At 46.7% G+C, this 20,662-nt stretch overlaps 1 protein-coding gene across 1 annotated transcript; it reads left to right on the top strand.

The window, feature by feature from the left end:
- The first annotated feature begins 320 nt into the window (after positions 1-320).
- LOC144119858 (techylectin-5A-like) lies at positions 321-20,247 on the top strand. Its single transcript, XM_077652380.1, has 4 exons — positions 321-476; positions 3,994-4,099; positions 7,912-8,073; positions 19,711-20,247. Exons 1-4 carry the CDS (start codon positions 321-323, stop codon positions 20,007-20,009), a joined length of 723 nt encoding a protein of 240 aa, XP_077508506.1. The 3' UTR covers positions 20,010-20,247.
- The last annotated feature ends 415 nt before the right edge of the window (positions 20,248-20,662 follow it).

The following is a 20,662-nucleotide window of genomic DNA, read 5'->3' as shown; positions in this document are numbered from 1 at the left end:
CTGTTTACTACCACGCACGTTTGGTGTTAAATTATCGCCGTTCTATGGGCACTGTGAGAGCCGTCTACACTTTTCTAAGCTGGCAAAGGCTTCGCCCACCCTGGTTCACTTTGTGTTTGCAAGAAACCAATCTACCTGCCTGCACTCTAGCATGGACTTCGTGAAAGGCACGTAATTTTAATACGAAATTTATTCATATATCCAGTTTACGCAATGTGCCTAAGTGCACAAAACTTTCACAATTATTTTTTTGAACTTAGAGAACGAGACAGATTACAACTGTGACGCCGTAACTTCCTATTGCTATCGTACATATCCCGATGCCTTGCACAGAGTCCATGCGTCCACGGCACTGCACCGACCTACTGAAGGGGGGCCAGAGGACGAGCGGCCTCTACAACATCTTTCCGAACCCGAAGGAGCCCATGGGGACTGTTGTGTACTGCGATATGCAAATGGACGGTGGAGGTTGGACGGTAGGTGAAGCCTGGCGGTGATGTAACGCTTGCATCTGGTTGTGGCCTCTATAACGTCACCTATTGCGTGTTATCTCAAGTGCAGGCAGTGGTGGACGTAGCATGGGTTTAGCTGAATCTGGATTGCTTAAATCTGTCTCTTGTTAAGGATTTCTGATGACATGCCTGGTTATGCTAAGAAGAAATATCCGCATTTGTTGGATATTAATAAAGTCCCGCGTAAGGTCTCAAAATCTGCAATGCCCTGTGGTGAACCATTGTCTTTCATAACAGTTTTTTGTTGCCAAAACACGTATAAGACATTTTAAGGGCATGAAAATGAATTTACGCTGAGATAATGCAATCGCTTGAGGGAATACAAAACTGAGAAATCAACAGAGGCGAAAACGAATGGGGATTATGATTTTAAACTCTCATAGAAAATACGAAGGTGAGTGAGAGCATTAAGATAGTATGTAAAGTGTCAAAACCTTCTTGCTTTCGTTCTATTGATAACATACACACTAAGGTACACTCAAAGGATCAAAAGTTAGTCTTTTCGGGAGACTAACTCTGCTGCCAAAACCATTTGTCCTTCTCGAGACTTCATGCAAAGTGGATAACGAATCATCCGTAGGGCCCAATTGTCCGTCCGGAGGGAGCAACGAGGGCGTGCAACCGTTCATCCTAGAACAGGAAGAGATGAACAAAGAAAAAATTGCATGCTGGAGGTGGCAAGAGAAGCGGTGTCTTGTACACACCGCTATTATTATTATTCGTCCCCTCCGTTCGCCTCCTTTGGTACCGATGGCTCAGCATTTAGGTCTTGAAATTTGCATATGGCTGACTCACCGCACAGTTAGTCTTTTCGCTATAGTTTATAAATTCGTCCTATTCTTCTTGTGATTACACTAGAGGCCACATACCGGATAAATGGTGGCATGTGCTGCGAAATTCGTTGATTGTTTGAGTAAGGTGACGTGACCTTGTGACGCCACACAATGTGTCCACCGGGGCAGGATGCAACTGTTCGAATGAATTGTGAGCAAACTGCCCGCAGTGGCTAGTGGGAACTAAATAACTGGCAGAGAGTTCGTGTCACCCGGTGACGCCGTCCCAATCTGCCCAAGGCAGAAAGAACAAAAGGAAGCACGAAAAAGTGGGGAAAAAATCCGGTTACAACCAGTTCATGGCTTCTGCTACACCAAGGTAGCAACAATAACGATCTCTTACGCTATCGCGTTCCAATCTTTAAATGCGTCGTCTCACCCAAGTTTTCTTTTCCCGTGGTCTCAGAAAACTGTTGTTGGAACTAAAGAGTCAGTGACTGTATAGGCAGTGATCAGATTCCGGTCTTCTTCTCGTCGTCATAAAAATCTGAAATTCTCGCTGTAAATGGCCGCAAGATCGCGCACTGCCACCACCTTGCGAAGCAGCGAGGAAATCTCCATACTGTGGATGCCTGCTTGTGCAGACTGCTAGCCAGAAATGTCCACGTGAGCGCGAACGGCAGAGACTGCTGTTGACTGTTGTTGCTTTTCAAGGTTTAAGTGCACTCTTAATTGCGTGTCTGTCGCTTACGAAAGAATTATGAACAAGCCATCAACCGAAACTTCAATCAATAGAATGAAAGTTCATATCGAGTATATTACTCTGGATCATGACATCCTATTTTGGCCATCGGCATTTCAGGCCCTTGCCGCGCGGCGTCTCAACCAAAACGGCGACGGCGTTGCGTGCCGCCTCGAAGCAAAACGAACAGGTCTCTGCCGTCCTCTCAACTGAATGCAACCACTGACCGATTGTATATTCCTATTAGTTGTTTGAGATCGAGCCGGTATTGACACACCATTTGGCTTGAAGACTGCTGTCAAGCGCATCGAAGTTTAAACGTGCCATTTGCATGTATTTTATATGCAAGATCAATTTGTTTAAGTGTTTTCCTCTCGTAAAGTTAACCGATTTCGAAAGGTATTAACACGACAGCGTTAAACGCCCCGTTACGCAGAAAATACGGCGTCGGCGTTGCGAGTAAAAAGTCACGAGCATGACTCTAGCAGGTGGTGCCCACAGAGTAACCTAGGAAGCAGGTGGGCCACCTGGGTCACGTGACCTTGCGGTGTCATTACAACCTGCCCACCGTCGCATGCGGCAGTTAATTTAATCGCTAAGCGCATCGCTTAACCACTGCACCAGGAGGGGTATGAATACTCCCAGGGATCTATGAGTGTAAAGTACAGAATGACGTTGTGCATATATGGAAAGTAACCCATTACTCTATCGCGTCATGTCATTAAGGCGGAGCTTAAGTGCCCCTTCCAATTTTTAAAGCGCTTAATATGAGCTGCAACACAGAAGCTCTGGAAGGAAGTGAAGTCTTGACGTAGTGGCAGGCCAGCATTGCTAGATATTTGTGGGCATAGCCGTTGATGCAAAGGATGTACTCTCAATGTTTGTACAATTTGTGGCGCTTGATAACGGCTAATTATTCTACTCGAAATCACGCTACCGGACCAAACCGCTGGACATATTAGAGATGACAAGTCAGCTTTCATGTGCGGTGAAAATTCTTGCAGCATGCCAGCGTGATCTCGCTTTGGGGGAATAATTTTCAGTAGTTCGTCGTGCAGCCACCGTAGACATGAGTTTAACGTCTGTTACAGAGTTGCCGGACGTTATGCTGTCATCGCTTTATTTATTTCCCTTAGTCCTCGAATCAGTGAATCTAGAGATGCCAGACCGTATAAACCTGTTTTATCCAGGTCAGCGCGGAAAGTGCGTATGCATCTGCATGGGCTAGAAAATGCCAAAACAGCAACCAAGATATCTCTCAGTTCGTACTGTCTTTGACGAAGAAAGTGCTTGTCGTAGAAGACAGAGACAGCAGCTTCGCCTTACAAAAACGGATAAAGAGGGAAGCGCATGTGTAATACGTTGCTGGAAAAATTACATTCGCAATGGAACTTTTTCTCTCGATGTAGTACAGTTTCGCCAAAGCGACACTTCATGAGGCGACATTTGCCTGTCTGACGCTCTTGTAAACCACCTCTGCTCAGTCAGGCAATAGAGAGCACCGCAGTGAAAAAGAAAACAATAAACAAAACAGTCATTAGGCATTTGTGACGCAGAAAAAAAATACCAGAACAGCGAACGTGGTACAAGGAAAACGCATTCAAAGCCGTGTAATGAAATCACAAAACAGGGATTATGTGGTAACGTCTCAATAACATGATCTCCTACAATCCGCACTTCTTTCACGCAGCGTTTGACTAAAGTACGAACAATTAATGCACTACTGCGCACATGCATTGCAGAAGACACGTTTACTTCATAAAAAAGACCTTCTATAAAGCTAGAAGCAATTCGGCGGCGCGCACGATTCCCCGAGCGCAGCCAGCTGACGATCCACACTTGCGGAACGATTATGCCCCCACCTTTAGCTCAATCTAACGGCTAATATAAGTGACAGTTGATTCGCGAAGTCAGTGCTACCTCGGCTTTACGCTCAGCAAATGTGCACCACTTTTCTGTGACGCAGGTATTCCAAAAGAGGGGCCAGTACGGCAACAGTGTCTACTACATCTACCGGAACTGGACCGAGTACGCCAAGGGCTTCGGGGATCCAGCGAAAGAATACTGGATCGGTGCGGACTTGTTTGCGCCGGAGTTACGATGGTGTTGCGCATGTAGTGTATCGCCGTACAGTTATGCGCGACATGTGACGGTGGCGCCATTAAAAAAGTAGGAAAATAGGAAATACGAGAAGTGCGCAAATCACGTAAAAGAAAAGATTGCATCGACATCAGTTTACTCGAGATGGGAAGGTATTCTTAACGTGATTCTACCGTAGATAAAAGTAGCCTCTGACTAATGCCCCCGAAGAAAATAACTACTGAACGCCGAATCATTCGATCAGCCGGTAATGGCCTACAGGTGCGCCGCGTATACTGGCAGCGCGGATAGCGTTGACAAGGTATTCAGCGTATACAGAGTCGATCACACGTGTCTAGAGCGCTCGAGAGATCCCGTCAGAGGTAAATAAGGCGAAATTCTAAAGCAAATATTGAATTTAACTAATAATGCTTGCGCTGCAGAGCAACAGAATATACAAGTGAACCGCACAGGCATGAGCGCCTTAACGCTAGCAAAGCAGTTGCAAAAATATTTCACTTCATTTGCTCCGCAGCACACCGCCCGAGCGCTCTAGACAAGTGTGATCGACTCTGTACGTTTCCGCTGCTGATGTACACAGTCAGAATTGTCACCATTATGCAAGCACATGTCAGAGTGCGACATTTAAAGGGCGCAAGGAACAGTGACAGCATCGTCTAGAATAGTATTGATGTGTGAAGGAGCAAATCGACGGACATAACTACGGAGATGCTAAATACGGGGAAAAATTCCAGCCACGCTCGTATTCAAATACCCCTAACGGCACCAAACATTGGCCAGAGGGTAGCTCAGATTCAAAGTCGTTGGCGCGTAGGAATCAGGAGGGCGGGCGGAGGAGTGACGGCTCGGTGTTGTTGAAGGCGCTGCCTGTACGGCGTATGCTTGTGCCCCAAACCAGTCGCGCGCTGTCCTAAGGCCCGAACCACAAAGGAGTGTGTGCCCGGCGTCGCATCGTCGCATCAGCGTGGCGTCTAGCATCATCATCGCTCGGGGTTGGAAGGAGACAGTGTCCAAACATATAAACGCTTAGTAACTCGTATCTGTGGACGCACATGTGAAGAAAGTGTCAAAAATCTAAAGGGTTATCTCCTCACCGTAACTAATCACCCTATTGAACCGGTGTCACGCATCTACTGTAGGAACAAGATGAGCAGCTGGCGTGGGAAAACAGTAGCTCTTACGCCTTCTCAGAAGCGCACAGTGTTATTCAATATATGCGATTGGTTCAAACTGCAAGGCATCTCTGGCGCTGACGCTCAGATCTGGAATCGCTCGGCGTCTTCGTGCGCCGCGTCGCTGCAAGCGCCGGAATTTCGCCTCAGCGAAGCCTATAGCCGTGATGCTAACGCGATGCCGGAGAAGCACTGCTCTGTTGTTCTGCCTTAACAACTTCATGAGTTCGGCTGAAAGTGACATGGTCAACCTGTAGCCTGCAGAACATCCTATCTTCGCAGCATTGGTGAGAATTAGTGTTTTCGCTTTCAGGGAGGGTTTTGTGGGAATTTATTTCACACTTTAATTTCCTGCCTATTTTCGCTGATACTTAAATCGGTGACGCTTTGCTTGCTAGCTGTAAGCCTTTATCGACAGGTTGCTCTTCCCAAGAAGAAAATAAAAAAATAACGTAGCGTGCTATTTTCAGAAAATTTTACTCTGCTATTTTTTTTATTTCTTCCTGTTTCGTCAACTCAGGTGTCAGGCACCGAGAGTAGGTCAGGTCACAATATGGTTAAGCTTTCTGTCAATGTTTTAAAGGATTTAAATGCCAGGAATGCTTATAATGGTTGTTTTCTCAGTTCCGGCCCTCTCCCAACTCTTTCTTAAGCTTTATTGTCATTTTTATTTTTGATATTTTTTAGTTATCTTGCTCGCCGCCTGCTTTGTATTGTCGCTATGTGCTCTTGGAGTGGGCATGAAATCTATGCGAGTTTAAAGTAACATCACTTACAAATACACGTTAGCGATAACTGCAGCTAATTGAGTTTTCTCAAGCAGAACGTCCTAGTATACTAAAGAAAAAAATGCGTAAAATGAAAATATGAACGGAACCCGTAGTCGAGTGTTGCGTCGTGACCTAAGTGGTAGAGCAATAATGAGCAGCAATTGGACATTATATTACACGCAAAAAAATATCTGGAAATGAATACGGCTGGTTCCGGTGTCTTGAGAGCTTTTCCTTGAGAGCGAAACCCCGGACCTTATCACTGATAGCTCCAACAATAATGTCGCCGCCACACGCCGGCCCTATTGTACCAAACCCACACTATAATGGTCTTAATACATCGATTGCGTTACCGTCCGCGGCACCAAGACATCATAACTTTGTCTTGAAACATGCAGGCGAATGTATAAAATCCATATTTAACCAATAATGTTCCATAAAGGGAATTAGCAGCTTTTCAGCGCATGGGGGTGTATAATTTGGCGACAAGGAAATATGCACAAGTTTGAGGCACTTTTAACAACCAAAAGTGTTTCCGCATTTATATACTTCTAGAGAGGATAAAGGAAAGCAACAAGAATATTTGAGTCTACCTAAGGGGAATTTTCTCTTCCGATAAAGAACGTAATTTCATTCGATATTGTATTTTAATGGAATTCTTTTTATGGTTGGTACTTGTCCTTTTGTCTCAGTGGTGAGCCGCACCATTGAGAGCGGAGGTCGTGAAGGGCATTTCTATAAGGCTATCAGCAGTGACGTCCCATGCTGTATCTACAAATGGCTGACAGCGAAAACAATTATTCAGATGAAAAATGGTTGCAAAATTAGAACTTTTTGCAGTAAAGAAAACAAGAAATGCTATTCTTCTTCTTCGCTTTTGAACCTCCTCGATGGCGGATAAGAATTCTTCCTGGTGCTCTCTTTCTCAAACATGCCGGTATACCAATATCGTTAGAAGGGCTTGAATTGCAACGAAATTCGTTGTTGGTACTTTGTTAGTGAAACATGAAACTATGCCAGCACCTCCGAAGTGGTTGTAATGTTATACAAGAATGCTTAGTTGCACGATCGGACAAGCACGCCAACAAGGCAACGCCAAAAAAAAAAGTGGGTCGTATGAGCAGCAGACTAATACGCATACACGTCATGAAGGCAGTCTACAATCTCATTCTGCGAACTTTGCTCCATAAGGTTTCCTTCCCGGGTATTGGCAAACTTCTCTGTGTACACAAAAAAGCAATCAGCTCAAATGCGCAGTTGATAGCAGCTGTGGCTCAAGATTTGCCTTCCACTACCTCAACACGATGTGGCATCTACTGCGGCGCGTTCATTGAGTTGGCACTCAGGTGCCAATAAAGATTGACTTGATCATAGTAGTTACTACAAGCACTAAACCACACTTCTTTGAAATTATAATTACTGCATTCGCATCTATGCAGTTGATTGCTCAACGGATGCCGAAAGTGTATTGCAAGAGCGGGAATAGCATTTTCTCGACCGCCGGTATGACGACAAGCTTGCAAGCACGCAAGATTCGCATGTTGCATTTTTTGGCCAAACTGAGTGACGTGTATACTCTGTGCTCAGAGTGTCGCGTGAACAGGCAGCCCTATAACGCCGCTAAAAAGTCGAAGTGTGGAGACAAAACAGTTTGTACGCGAGTACGGAGAGCCTTTTTAAAGCAATGTCGCCTTCCCAGTCACTAAAATTGTGAAATTTTTTCTCCAAGGGTGATACAGACCGTAGCCTGAAATCAGTTAATTCTAGCCTATTTCTTGTACGTTTCTTCGTTCATTAATTCCTCAATGCCTCTCATTTATTCGTTCGCATTGGTTTTTGCAGGTAACAGAGTGTTACATGCTCTGACGTCCCTCCCGGAAAAGATGCAGCTGAGGGTAATTCTGAGGGCTAATGACACCGTCGTTGTTGACTACGAAAGCATAAAGGTTGAAAATGAGGCCCACCACTTCCAGATGAAGATAGGACGATTCCTGCGTCCCACTGGTACGTAGTGCAATGCAGGCGTCTTTTAGAGTGAAAATGAGAACAACAGTTTCCTTTCGCTAGAAAGAATACTGAGCCAATTGGCGGAACATGTAGCCTATAGAAAACGCCACTGGCAACACTTAAAGAGGAGGGTGTAGACAGGTCGCAACAGCTTGTTTTTTTAGAAACACTCTACACAGCATAGTATAGCAAACCTGCGCCCATATCCTAACAAAGGAGTGTAGTAGAAATGCAAAAATGGCTCACTGATCCTTAGAATTCACACGTGAAAAGCGCCGTAACAAAGATCCAAGTCATTACACTTGTGCCAGGAGCCGTGCATGTCTAGCTAAGGAAACAGAATTCGGACTAACGCTCTACTGCATAAGGCGTTGAACTCAGAAAAAGCTGTTTCCGTGTTGCTTCCTGCCTTTTACTAATATATAAGCCTTACTGCATAGTCTAGGACCTACAGACTTAGATGCTACCTGGGTTACAGCAACAATTACGACAGGCGCTCGGTCATGTGTCTCGCGCTGATCAAGTCGGCCCCGGCTGCCACGTGGTTATGCGTGATCGCCTCGTGACAGGTCACACGAATATGTCCACACTGTACGCTGCCCTCGGACAAAATGGCCCTAACGTTGACTGTTGAGTTGACGAGAGCTGTAGTAGTGAAAAAAATATCAGTGCCACCTGCAGAGAGAAAGCTTATTGGCAGGGAAGTTGGAGAGGTATGACTCAGTAACATGACCCTCTTCTGCTACTTCACATGGGAAAAAGGGTGCGTGCAGTTGAAATGTGATTTCAAATTCAAAATGAATTTCCTAGGGTGATCCGGAAGACAGAAAAACATCTACATGCACAATAGCTAGAACTTTTTCTCTCCCATAAATTTGACGCCTAGCACACGCAGGCCAATTCTTGCGCACATATCACTTGTGCACAACTGACGCACATCACTTACACCGGGTTCGGAGGTGGACCTAAATGGAAATATACAACTAAGTAGAAACACATAAGCTCATGCAGATTTAGGCAGGACACTAGGAGTGTTTAGTAGCTCTGGCTAGTGGTGCCTTTGGCTGGAGGAGAAGAAACAAGTTTATATTAAGGAAATGTCCTCAAGTATGGGTTCCTGCTTGTCCAAGTCCATGGCCTGTGCCTCACAATGAACTCTGTCCGCTAGCCATTCTTGGCCAGCTGGCTGAGCCTCTCACAGAGCGGCTCAGCCAGCACAGAGTGGTCTTGGGCTCTTCACATGCTTAGCAGAGTGGAGGGGGGGGGGCAAGGATCGGTGGTGGCGAAGAAGAAGATAAGGTGAGATGTAGCAGTTAAGTCCTGTTCATCGCTGCCCCGACGGCTCTGCTCTGCTGGGAACGATCGGCTAAGTTTCGGGTGGCTGATTGTGGCATTTTCTCTCTGCGTCTTTGCGCGGTAAGGCAGTAAGCCCGGACTATGTCCACCCAGTCTCCCGGCCAGAGGAGTTCCCTCTGGTCGGCTTCTCTGTCAACTGATCTCCTACCGTTGGAAGCTTTTTTGCGCAGTGGTGTCGGCAGTATCCTTGTCGCGCTGGTGCCTAAGGATGGTGGTGCTATCAGGATGAACAACCCTGGTGTTGTTCGGGCTGCTCTCCAGTCGACGACTTCTCATTATGAGTCAATCTCAGAGGTTCGCCAGTTTGGACGCGGTGGGATTCTGTGCAGATCGCCAGACCTTGCCTGTGTAAGAGATTTACTAAACTCCTCATCCTTTGCCTCCCTTCGGGTAAGTTCTTTCATCCCTTCTCATCTGGCGTGAACGAAAGGTATTGTACGAGGCGTAGACTCTTCCCTGTCTCCGGCAGAGACTCTTGAGCTTCTGTCGGCTGCAGGTGTTGTTGCTGTGCACCGCTGTAGCCGGGATGTAAACAACGTGCGGATGCCCACTGAATCAGTGATTGCTACCTTTGCCGGCACTTCCTGCCCCTCTGAAATCAAGGCATGGCCTCTAATTTTTCGGGTAGACCCATTATCATCTCGGCCTCTGCAGTGTAACAACTGCTGGCGCTATGGACATAGCGCTGGCGGTTGCAAATCCAACTTGAGGTGTTGCAACTGTGGGGATGGTCATTCAACAAGCACCTGCACTGAGAAGAATGAGAAGTGTTGCCTTTGTGGTGGTGCGCACTCTGCAAACTACACAAATTGTCCCTCTCGAGCTCAGGAAATTCAAATTCTGGAAATAATTGACAGGAAACGCTGTTCGCGCCGTGACGCTATTTCAGAGGTCAAAGAACGTGCCCACGGTTATGCCGGTGTGACCGCTCGGCAAGGTGTCATGTTAGACTCAACGCTGTCCCAGGCAATTGCGGCTGCTGTGGAGGCTTCGATGTCTAAGATGGTAGAAAAGATTGTCGCAAGTGTCTCGGAGTGCTTTACAAATGTTCTAGCGACTCAGATTACACATACCGTGCAGGCTAGTTTGGCACCTCTTTCGACAACAATTCCCTCTCCTCTTATCCGGTCTCAAATTCCAGTAGCATCACAACCCCAGGAACAAACTTCTGTCACTTCCGCTGTACCTACCTCGGGTACTTCGAGGGATGTTGATAGAATGTATGATTCCGAGATGGTGGAGCCTGATGCGCGGCTTCTTAAGCGCAGTGGGTCCCCCATGTCTCATTCGTTGTCTTCTCAGGGTACCCAGCCCAAATCAAAAAAGAAGAAGCTTGGCACTAAACCCAATGATACCATTTTGGAGCAGGCAGTTGCTGCTGCTAGACTTTCGCAACCATAGCGTCGTTGCGAGTTCTGCAGTGGAACTGTCGCTCTATTCTTTCCGCTTCCACAGATTTACACTGCCTTTCTACTCAGCTTAATCCGGATGTCATAATTCTGCAAGAAACGTGGCTTTCAACCGACAAACATTTTCATATCAAAAATTACCGGTCATTTCGCCTAGACCGCCAGTCAAGAGGCGGGGGTTTACTAACTTTAGTCTCTTCAAAATTTTGCCACAGGGCTGTGGTATCTTTTCAACAAATGTCTCCTGACTGTGAGATTTTGGCAATAGACTTTGTACTTCCTGGGTGCTCTCCATTTTCAATCGCAATTGTTATTTCCCCAATGGAGTCCAGGATGTTAGACCTCTGGATTTTTTACTCGTAAACTGTAAAAACCCAGTTCTCGTGGCTGGGGACTTCAATTCTCACCATGTGTCGTGGGGTTTTAGGACTAATTCATGCGGCAAGCGCCTTTGGGACTGGGTTTCTGATCACAACCTGATGTGCTTAAATTCAGGATCGGCCACTTATCTTCGCTCACACACTCAATCTGTTTTAGATCTCACGTTCATTAGTCCTGGAATTGGCGTAAAGAATTGGTCGACAGTTGATAGCGGCACTTCAAGTGATCATATACCTATTCATTTTGATATCATATGTCGTGTTACTCCGGCGTCTTCTCAGTTGCGGTCACATGTAAATTATGACAGATTTCATACGGCGTTGCGCTCTGCCCTTGCTCCAGTGTCTAACATCGCCGAGGTCCACCAGTCAGCAAGCATATGTCTGGCTATTGAGGAAAGCCGTAAAAAGTCGGAGTTCCTGGTGAGGCCAACAAAAGGGAATTCTTCTAACTGGTGGAATGCGAACTGTACAAGTGATTACAGGCGGAGGAAGGCAGCATGGAAAAAGCTTCTTCATAACCAATGCCCGAATAACTGGAGTGATTATAAATTTATTGCAGCCACCTTTAAACGCACAGTTTCTCGCGCAAAGGAAAAATATGACTCAGAACACTTCGATTATCTTTCAAAGGCGGGCAACCGACGTGCACTATTCGGTTTTCTACGGTCTAGGAAACAGCTCATGTCCTCTCATAATTTTCAGTCATTAGTTATGTCACCTGTAGAAGCTATCCAGGCGGTTGAATTAATAGCCACAGGCCTGCAAAAGCGGTTCTCGTCTTTACTACCTATGCGACCATTGTTGTTTGCACCAGTCGTTCCAAATGATAATGCCTCACAAGTAAATCTATCAGAGCTTTCACAAGTTGTCCAGAGATTGCCAGCTGCTGCTCCTGGCCCTGATGGTGTTACCACAAAGATGCTCAAGATTCTATTTGAAGAGTCTCCCAACTCCTTATTGCACCTAATAAACTACTCTCTCAAACACGCTTGGATACCTTCTGAGTGGAAGCTGTCCAAAGTGATCCCTTTACTTAAAAATCAGAGTGGAGGCTATGAATTGGATAATATTAGGCCAATTTCTTTAACATCAAACGTGGTAAAGTTGATAGAAAGGTTGTTACTAATTCGGGTGTCAGCCATTGTGGGCCGCAAAAGTATACTCAGCCCGTGCCAACTCGGTTTCCGGCCACGGTGTTCGATATGGAATGTACATGCTGATCTTGAGAGCAGAATTCTCCTTGCTCGTCGTCAACGCCTGGTCGCGGCTTTGGTTACGTTAGATGTCGCCAAAGCTTACGGCAATGTAGAACACTCCATCCTGATACATAGGCTACAGTCTCTTCAATTTCCAGATTATATAGTAGCATGGATATCTGCATTTCTTCATAACAGGTAATTCTTTTGCGTCCATAATGGTGTTCATTCAGAGAGGTATAGACAAACGCGAGGTGTACCGCAAGGAGCTGTTCTTTCTCCTGTGCTCTTTAATATTCTGTTAAGCTCAAGTCCTCTCCACCGCCATGTACGCACTTACGTCTATGCGGACGGCATTGCGTTTTTTGCTGCTGCGCCGGATATACATTCTCTGTATGGTCTGTTGCAGTCATATTTGAACACACTTGAGCACTGGTTGAGCGCTTTACACCTGAAGTTAAATGTTGGCAAGTGCGCTACTCTTGTTTTCCCTCTATTCACTCCTGTAGTGGTCTCTCTCACTTGCCAGTTAAAAATAATTCCGCAGGTTCAATCCCTAAAATACCTAGGGGTCATTTATGACAACAAACTCACCTGGCGACCTCACATTGACCATGTCGCGGCGAAAGGGGCTCGTGCCGTGGGCATGTTACGGAGATTATGTCATCACCGGTACGGCATGCGCAGAGATGCGCTATTAATGATCTACATAATGTATGTCAGGCCAATTTTAGAATTTGGGTCAATGTTGTTTTCAGGCTCGGCTACATATAAACTTCGCCCTCTCGTCCTTTTAGAGAGGGAAGCACTTCGCATGTGCCTCGGCCTTCCAAAATTTGTGGCTATCAATGTGCTGTACCTTGAAGCCCGCATTCCGTCTCTCTTATCACGACTTCAATTTTTAACTGTGCAAACTTACCTCAGGATCTATGAATCCCATTTCCACCGTTCCCAAAGCATTTTCTGTTCTCAGCCGACCTCCTTTTTTGGTGTCCCCTGGTCTCGTTTCAATTCCCCTCAGGTAGTGTTTGTGCAAAGATTACTTCAGCCTTTAGATGTAAACATTTATGATATCCTTCCTGCGCTTCGGAATGGGCCCACTATCCACATTGTTTTCGACGACATATTTCCAAAAAATGCAAAACTTTTGCCACCGAGTATTCTAAATGGTCTTCTAGAAGATCATCTGAGGACCCTACCAACAGATATAGGAATAGCCACTGATGCATCGCAATGCAATGAAAAAGCAGGTGTGGGAATATTTTGCTCCCATTTAGACTGGTCCTTTCTCTGCGCCTTCCAGATTTCACCCCTATTTTTCAAGCAGAGTTTCTAGCAGTTCTACTTGCTCTACGCAAGCTAGACCCCTCTATTACAGCAGTTGCAGTAATTACTGATTCTTTATCTTTGTGTTCGTCCCTCGCTGCACAGGTTGACGGTCCCATTTTATCAACTTTCTTATCCCTACTTCCTCCGCATTTGAGCCTTGTTCATTTAGTATGGGTTCCCGGCCACAGCAGTGTGACAGTAAATGAGATTGCTGATAATCTCGCAAAGGCTTCCCTCTGCGGCCCCGTGTTGCCAATCATCCCGGCTACAGCCTACATTACAGCATCTAGATTTCGGCGACGTGCGTTTTTAAGCACGCAAGACACATCACTTTTAACATCGGCGGATTATGAGAACCTTAAATATTATTGGAACAGGAAAATTTGTTGCTCTCGGCAGCTTGAAGTATCACTGACGAGGCTACGCTGCCGCATCCCCCCTCTAAATTTCTATTTACACAAGTCGGGTTTGGCGCTCTCTCCCCTTTGTGCATTTTGCCGTGAGCCAGAATCTATTGAACATTTTTGGCTGTATTGTCGCCGATTCAACTCACTGAGAAAAAGGTTGCTGGAGGAGCCCTTGCAGCATCTTGGCCTTAGTTTGAGCAGCCCGCTCTTGCTATCATTTGGCGCCACCACATTTGGGTTCAGCCACAGATCTGTTTGCACCGCTGTTCAAAATTTCCTGATAGAATCTCACCGACTGCCTTGCTAAGTGTACCAACCTTTTCTTTTCTATCAATTATTACATTTTGACTAAACCATTAATATTTAATCACTCTCTTTATTATTATTCTTAAAATTTTAAAATCAAAACACTCATCCCTTTTCTGTTCATGACGAAAAATTGACTGGTGTTGCGCTCCCACGTGCTTTTCCTTTTTGTTAACTGCGTTCCGGTGAATAGCCACCCAATTCTTGGCCGATCCCCCAGTGTGGGTATGTGCCATCTTTTGATAGGCTAACAACAACAACAACAACAACAACAACAACAACAACAAGTCTGCAGTTGCCGTCAAACCGCACTGTACGGTGAGCGGGGGGAGGGAGCGGGGGGTGGAAGCGTGAAACGTCCGCTTTTGTAATGAGTGGTAACTTGGTGGTATGCGAGTAGAGCTCGAGAAGTTTTCTGCCTGGGTTTGGGTGTCTGATCTTCCCGGGCCTGGAGGGTAGTTCTCGGGCCTGCGCATGAACGCACTGATTACCGGGGATCGAGGCAAGCCCAAGAACCCACGTGAGGGTTATCTTTTCGTTAAGCCTGCGTCGTGACACGAGAATGCGTTGGGTGGTTGATGTGATAATGCTTTGCTGATAGTGACGGTACACAGATTGGAAATCGGTGCAGATTTCCTGTTGTTCTGATGTGTGTAGCGTTTATGAGAGCCAATGTAATGGCTGCTCTCTGAGCCTCCGTAGGATTGTTGGCTTGGAGGGCGACTGCAGCGCCGATGGAGCCATCCTCGTAGGCGACGACCGCCGTAAATAGTCTGGTAAGATGTGTTCAGCAACGTTCACATAGAGGATGTCGGGTCGGCCTCTGTAGTTATTTGTCTTCTGTTGAGCTCGAGCATGGCGTCTGCTTCTGTGTAGCTCGCGGTTCATATTTCTGGGTAGAGGTTTGATGTGCAGTTGGTCCTGAGTGTCAGGTGGGATGATTTGATATCTGGGGGCAGGTGAAAATGGGGTGGGGTCAAGGCGAAGATGCCGTAGGAAGTGTTGGCTGGTTTCTGTGCGAATTATTCGAAGTATCTGGTTGCTTCATTGGGTTTCGAGTAGTTCTGAGATTGTATTGTATGTGCCCGTTGCGAGTAAGTGACTGGTTATAACGAATTCTGGTAAGCGGAGCACTGAGGTGGTCGCCTTTCTAATAAGTACATCAAGTTGGTCTTGCTGCATTTTGGTGAGCAAATGATAAGAAAGGTGATAAGTCAAGCGGCTGGTGATGAGGGCGCCTGTAGTTTTAAGGGTTTTCCTCTCGACAGCCTGTGGTTGGGTTTGGCTACTGTGCGGATAAGGCCCGCGATTTTTTTATTTGCTTCTCCAAGAGTTGTAGAGCGAAGGTTGCATTCAAAGTGTGCCGTATGTAGAGTCCAGTGACCTTGCGTCTATTGACCAGTGGTATGCGATCGTCGTACATTCAAAGGTGTATGCGTGGATTCCATTGAAGTGGTCTGATCATCAGCATTCCATTAGCCCGGAGCACTTAAGGCCCATATTGGTAAGATTTGAGGTAATGATATCAACTAGCAATTCTGAAGTGTCTTGCGCTTCCCTTATGGAGCCTTCAGTCATCCGTAAGGTGATGTCGGCGTATACTGCCGCGTTCAGGTCAGGTATGTTGGTCAGTTATTTTGCGGCAGGGCTAGGGCTACATTAAATAGAAGGGGAAAGGGAACGACGCCTTGTGGAGTGCCGTGGTTGCGGAGAAGATTGGAGGTCACGATATAGCGCGGAGTTGGGTCTGGGCTATTCGTTGTTTTATGAAGACTTGTATGTAGCCCCATATGGGCTACCCACAGCCCGTGGCGGCCATGGCGCGAAGGATATGGCCGAGGCTAATATTGTCGTAGGTTTTTTGAATGTCCAAGGCGAGAAGTGCGCGTGTGCTGGTCGTGTGTTTGTTGGTGTATAATGAGGTTTTGCTTCAGTAACGTGAGCACGTCTTGTGTAGAGTGATTGAGACAAAAGCCAATTTGGTTGCTGGATAGGAATCCCGAGGCTTCTAGAAAGGGTTGCAGTTTGTTGAGGGCCACATATTTGAATAGCTTTCGCACGCGACTGGTGAGGGAGACAAAGGCGAATGTTTTAGAGGAGGAGTGCCTTGCCGAGTTTGGGGATAAAAGTAATGTGTGCGTATTTCCAGGAGTAGGGCAGCGTCCCGTTGCGTCAGTGTCTTAGAGTTCTGTCACTTCTTAAAGTGAGGTGTCGTCAAGATTTGCCGGAAGTGGCGCAGTAGTCAGGCGCTGTAACTAGGGGAAGGGGTGCATAGGCGTACGTCACGCCCGAAATTTTTTTACGCCTCGTTCGTTGTGGACCCATTGGCTCCATTTACGTAGGCGAGCGTCCGGTGTCAGAGAAGTGCGAGTGAGAGGAATAGGGGGGAAAGGAACTCTAGACATCGTGAATGTAGTCATTGCTATCGGGTTGGCATTCGGGGGAATCACCGAGGTGGGTTATCATGCCGTCATTCCTGGAGTAACAGGGGTGGTTCCAATGAAAATGACGTCGCATAAACGGGAAAGAAGGTTTACCAGCTGCCGTGGTTCAAGACACAGTGGACATAGCAGCCTAAAGCTTTTCAGGCTGGAGGGCACACAGTGACCATGGCAGGTGCAAGCCGCTTCACCGCGATGCAATGATATGAGGTCAACACCACGGCTTGAATAGCTTTCTTTTGAGGAGCGTATACTGGACCCGACTCTCCGCGGACGCAGATGATCGGCCAGGCATTCTGTATGGGCATGGCCACCTCTGCTTCTCGCGCACATTAAGGAAACTGCATGCACTGCACGGATGTCCAACATCGCAAGCGCTGTGAGCCCAACTGTATTAGATACTGTGTAACTTTGTAAGCTACGCTATTGACTTTTTACAGCGCGCGGTTCTTTCCTTTGAGACCAGATGGCGCCACAGGTGCGCTAGGAACACGGCGCCATTACGGGCCTCTTACACATAAATAACAGCGCGACAGACGGGACAATAAGGAAGAGACGCAAACAGGAGCGCGGCCTTATTGTCCCGTCTGTTGCGCTGTTATTTATGTGTCATGAACCAACTGGCCCGGCTAATTCCACTCTTGGGCCTCTTAAGTCGCCAGCGTGTGCGCCTCGACGCAGCAGTGGAAATATTGCGATTGGCTGCCCAATGTGTTCTTTCTACGAATATGTGGAAAGGCAGACGAAATACGTGCTGTGTGCTGTGGATTGCAAGAATTACGACAGATAGTTAAAATTGCGGGACGCGATCGTTTGTGATCATTAAGGAACTGGACTGCGCAAGGACGTACTGCCCCTGATCGCGCCCGTTCGGCATGCACCCTTTCCGAACGGGCGAACGCAACGAACACGTTCGCCAGCGCTAGATAGCCAATATAGGAAGAAAGGTTTCGATCTTGGAAAATGTGCGAGGATAAGTGCACTATATAGGCGCACGAACGAGCAGTTCCGCCACCAAAACCGTCAGTTCGTGCTTTCAGATGCTGTGCAGTTGCGTCTGCGGGTATAGCGAGACCCGATTGCTCGTAAGTGAAGGTGTACGACAATTAGTAACAGGAGCGCCCGAGGAAGAATTAGGAATGGAAAAGAAAGATGACACGGTCCTACATACCGCTACTGCAGATCATGCAGAGCACAGGCGCGCGTGCGGACAACGCTTTCCGTCAGTCCGTGTATTACATGACGTCTTGGTGCTACTGTTGAATTTTGTTCCAAGTAGCGCGGTTTTCGTGGACCATAATCGGAATAAACCATTTACGTTACGGCTGGTGTGCTGGGTGGTTGTCACTTCCTCGCGGTCCATGCGAGACAGTTACTAAAAGTGACTCCGCAGGCCCACGCTCAGTGTGAAGCTGATTACTTGCCACCAACGAGACCTTGAGCATTTTCATGCCCATCCGCATATCGAACGTACAGCGTACCACAATTTTATATGGGAGGCTTACATAACTCCGAATTTCGTGTAGTATGAACGCTTTTCCGTGCGCGCCTTCTAACAGTAATATCGCGGAATCCTTCGAATCGCACATCAGCTCCTGAAGACTCATCTAAGCATGGTGCTGCTACCATCACAGTTAACATTTGTATGTCTATTTATTTTTGTTGCCTTTCTGTGTTTAACAAATAAGTATAAAATATTTTGGGTTTCCTTAGCAGCGCTAACAGGATGTAAACAAATGCGTACGACATGCATGTGAGCGTTTTAGAGCGGTGTCCGCATGCATGTACACAAAACGACAATGACCTGCGCGGCCGCAGCAGCATTAAACCTTGCCGCTTTATATAATAACAATAAAAAACATTCAGCACATCATTCAGTGGATGCAAAGACTAGCATTCAGGCGATCCATCCCTTGGATCGAAGAGGGAGAACTGAGTGGCTCTTCACGACATGAAGCCCGATCACGTTTTCACGCTTGAAGTGATCAAATTAGAGCTCTGAAATGTCTTTAGAACCTTTGGACTAACCATAGTGTCAGCTTCCTATACCTTTACAACCGTATCAGCCGAAACACTGCCCCCGGGAACCGAACCATCTGGCGCAGTAGCCGTTGTGAAGAGGCGCGTGCCGAGCAGTCAGGAGGCGTGTAATGGCGGCGTGATCACGTGATCAAAGATGGCAGCCCCCATGAAACCACGCTGTAAAGCTTGTATATATAATCTGTTCTAGATCGCCTATCGGTCTGTTCTAGATCGCCTATCTTTGGGCGTGTATCCCAGTCCCTGTATTAATCATTCCTCCGCTAATGTCACAAGCGAAAACCTGTAGGTGATAAGTTTAATTATCAAAAGCTCTGCGATGTCAAGAGGGAAGACGTTATTATCGCGAACGTTAGTATATGAAGCTTTAAAGTCGGTTGGGTATTGCGAAGGTAAATGATAGGCCTGCTGCTGCGATATGCGGCAACATTGCACTTCTTAGTAGAGAAACTTTGGTGAGCTTTTAAGGAAGGAGATTTAGCATGCTGAGGAAGAAGGGCACCTGATGTGATTAGCTCGAGAAGTTCTTTTTCGTGAAAAGCTTTCTGCGGACACTTTTAAAAGAAGATGCCAATGACCTCTTCATATCTTGCAAATAGGGGAAGTTTCAATAGCTGAAAGGGGCGAAGTTACCGCGTCTGAAATCGTGCCGCCTAATGAAAAGGAAGCCTTTTATTGCTGTTTGCGACTAGGTTAGCAGACAGACTCGGTATGACTTATCTCAGGATCGTTCATACAGTCAGGCCAACGTACTGTGGAATATGCAGGTTGGGACGCTATGGCCGACACCAACGACTTGAAATTCACGACGTTCGACCGCGACAATGACAAGGACGGTAGAAACTGCGCCGTCACATATCGCGGAGCTTGGTGGTACCGGGGCTGTCACCATGCCAACTTGAACGGGCTGAACCTGAACGGCCCGCACGCTAGCTACGCGGATGGCATCGAGTGGACCTTCCAAGGATCGACAAAATACCACTACTACTATTCCTTCCCCAGTGTCCAGATGATGATACGACCTGCTATGGCGTATGCAGACAAACTCAGTACAACTGGGTATTGACATCACCAACACCGGCATGCCGAGAGCCTCCACGCCCTACCCGCTTTTCCTGGAATGTGCTTGACCTGATATGCAAAACATTTTTCCGTGAAATGGCTTTAACCTTACTCTGATGACAGGTCCCATCTTGACCGCCTGCTATAGAAATTCTTGTGATGCGTGCTCAACAGCCAGTATATCTAGCGGAAAAATTGGATCACGTATTTTTACTGCTGGGTCTTTATAAAATACACATTCAGCCCTAAAAACCTATTAAAATGTCTTTGTCATGTTTTATGCTGTTTACGCTGTCTCCACGTAGCTATTCAGTGAAAAGCAGCGTTCCCTTCACATTGCCGATGAAGGGCTTTTAATTTTTTTCACTTGATGGCGCCACAGTGTTTTGCATTTTTGGGAAATAGTAACCACGGTCCACTAAATCTTCCGTAGGCAAGGCCCACGCCACTGTGCCGTAACAGCTTTGGGTGTCGAAGCTGAAATGTACGGTGCTCTAATGTCTAATTACTGTCTGGTGGTTGAGATTTATACTAGTTTTCGGTACATCATTTTTGCCAATGTGCAGTCACCGTCGAACTACAAGACCATAAGATCAGAGTTTTCTGCACCTGGACTCGAAAAGAACTCCCCAGGAAATTACGAGTGTGCGACGCGAA

The sequence above is a fragment of the Amblyomma americanum genome, chromosome 2 (assembly GCF_052857255.1).
Source record: "Amblyomma americanum isolate KBUSLIRL-KWMA chromosome 2, ASM5285725v1, whole genome shotgun sequence".
Lineage (NCBI taxonomy): Eukaryota > Metazoa > Arthropoda > Arachnida > Ixodida > Ixodidae > Amblyomma > Amblyomma americanum.
Note: the sequence above shows the minus strand (reverse complement) of the source record. Positions and strands in the feature narration are given on the sequence as shown.

Coding starts and splice junctions, on each gene's coding strand:
- LOC144119858 (XM_077652380.1), top strand. CDS start 321: ATGCCTTGCACAGAGTCCATGCGTCCACGGCACTGCACCGACCTACTG. Junction 477..3,993: donor TGGACGGTGGAGGTTGGACG/GTAGGTGAAGCC, acceptor TCTGTGACGCAG/GTATTCCAAAAGAGGGGCCA. Junction 8,074..19,710: donor ACGATTCCTGCGTCCCACTG/GTACGTAGTGCA, acceptor TGGAATATGCAG/GTTGGGACGCTATGGCCGAC.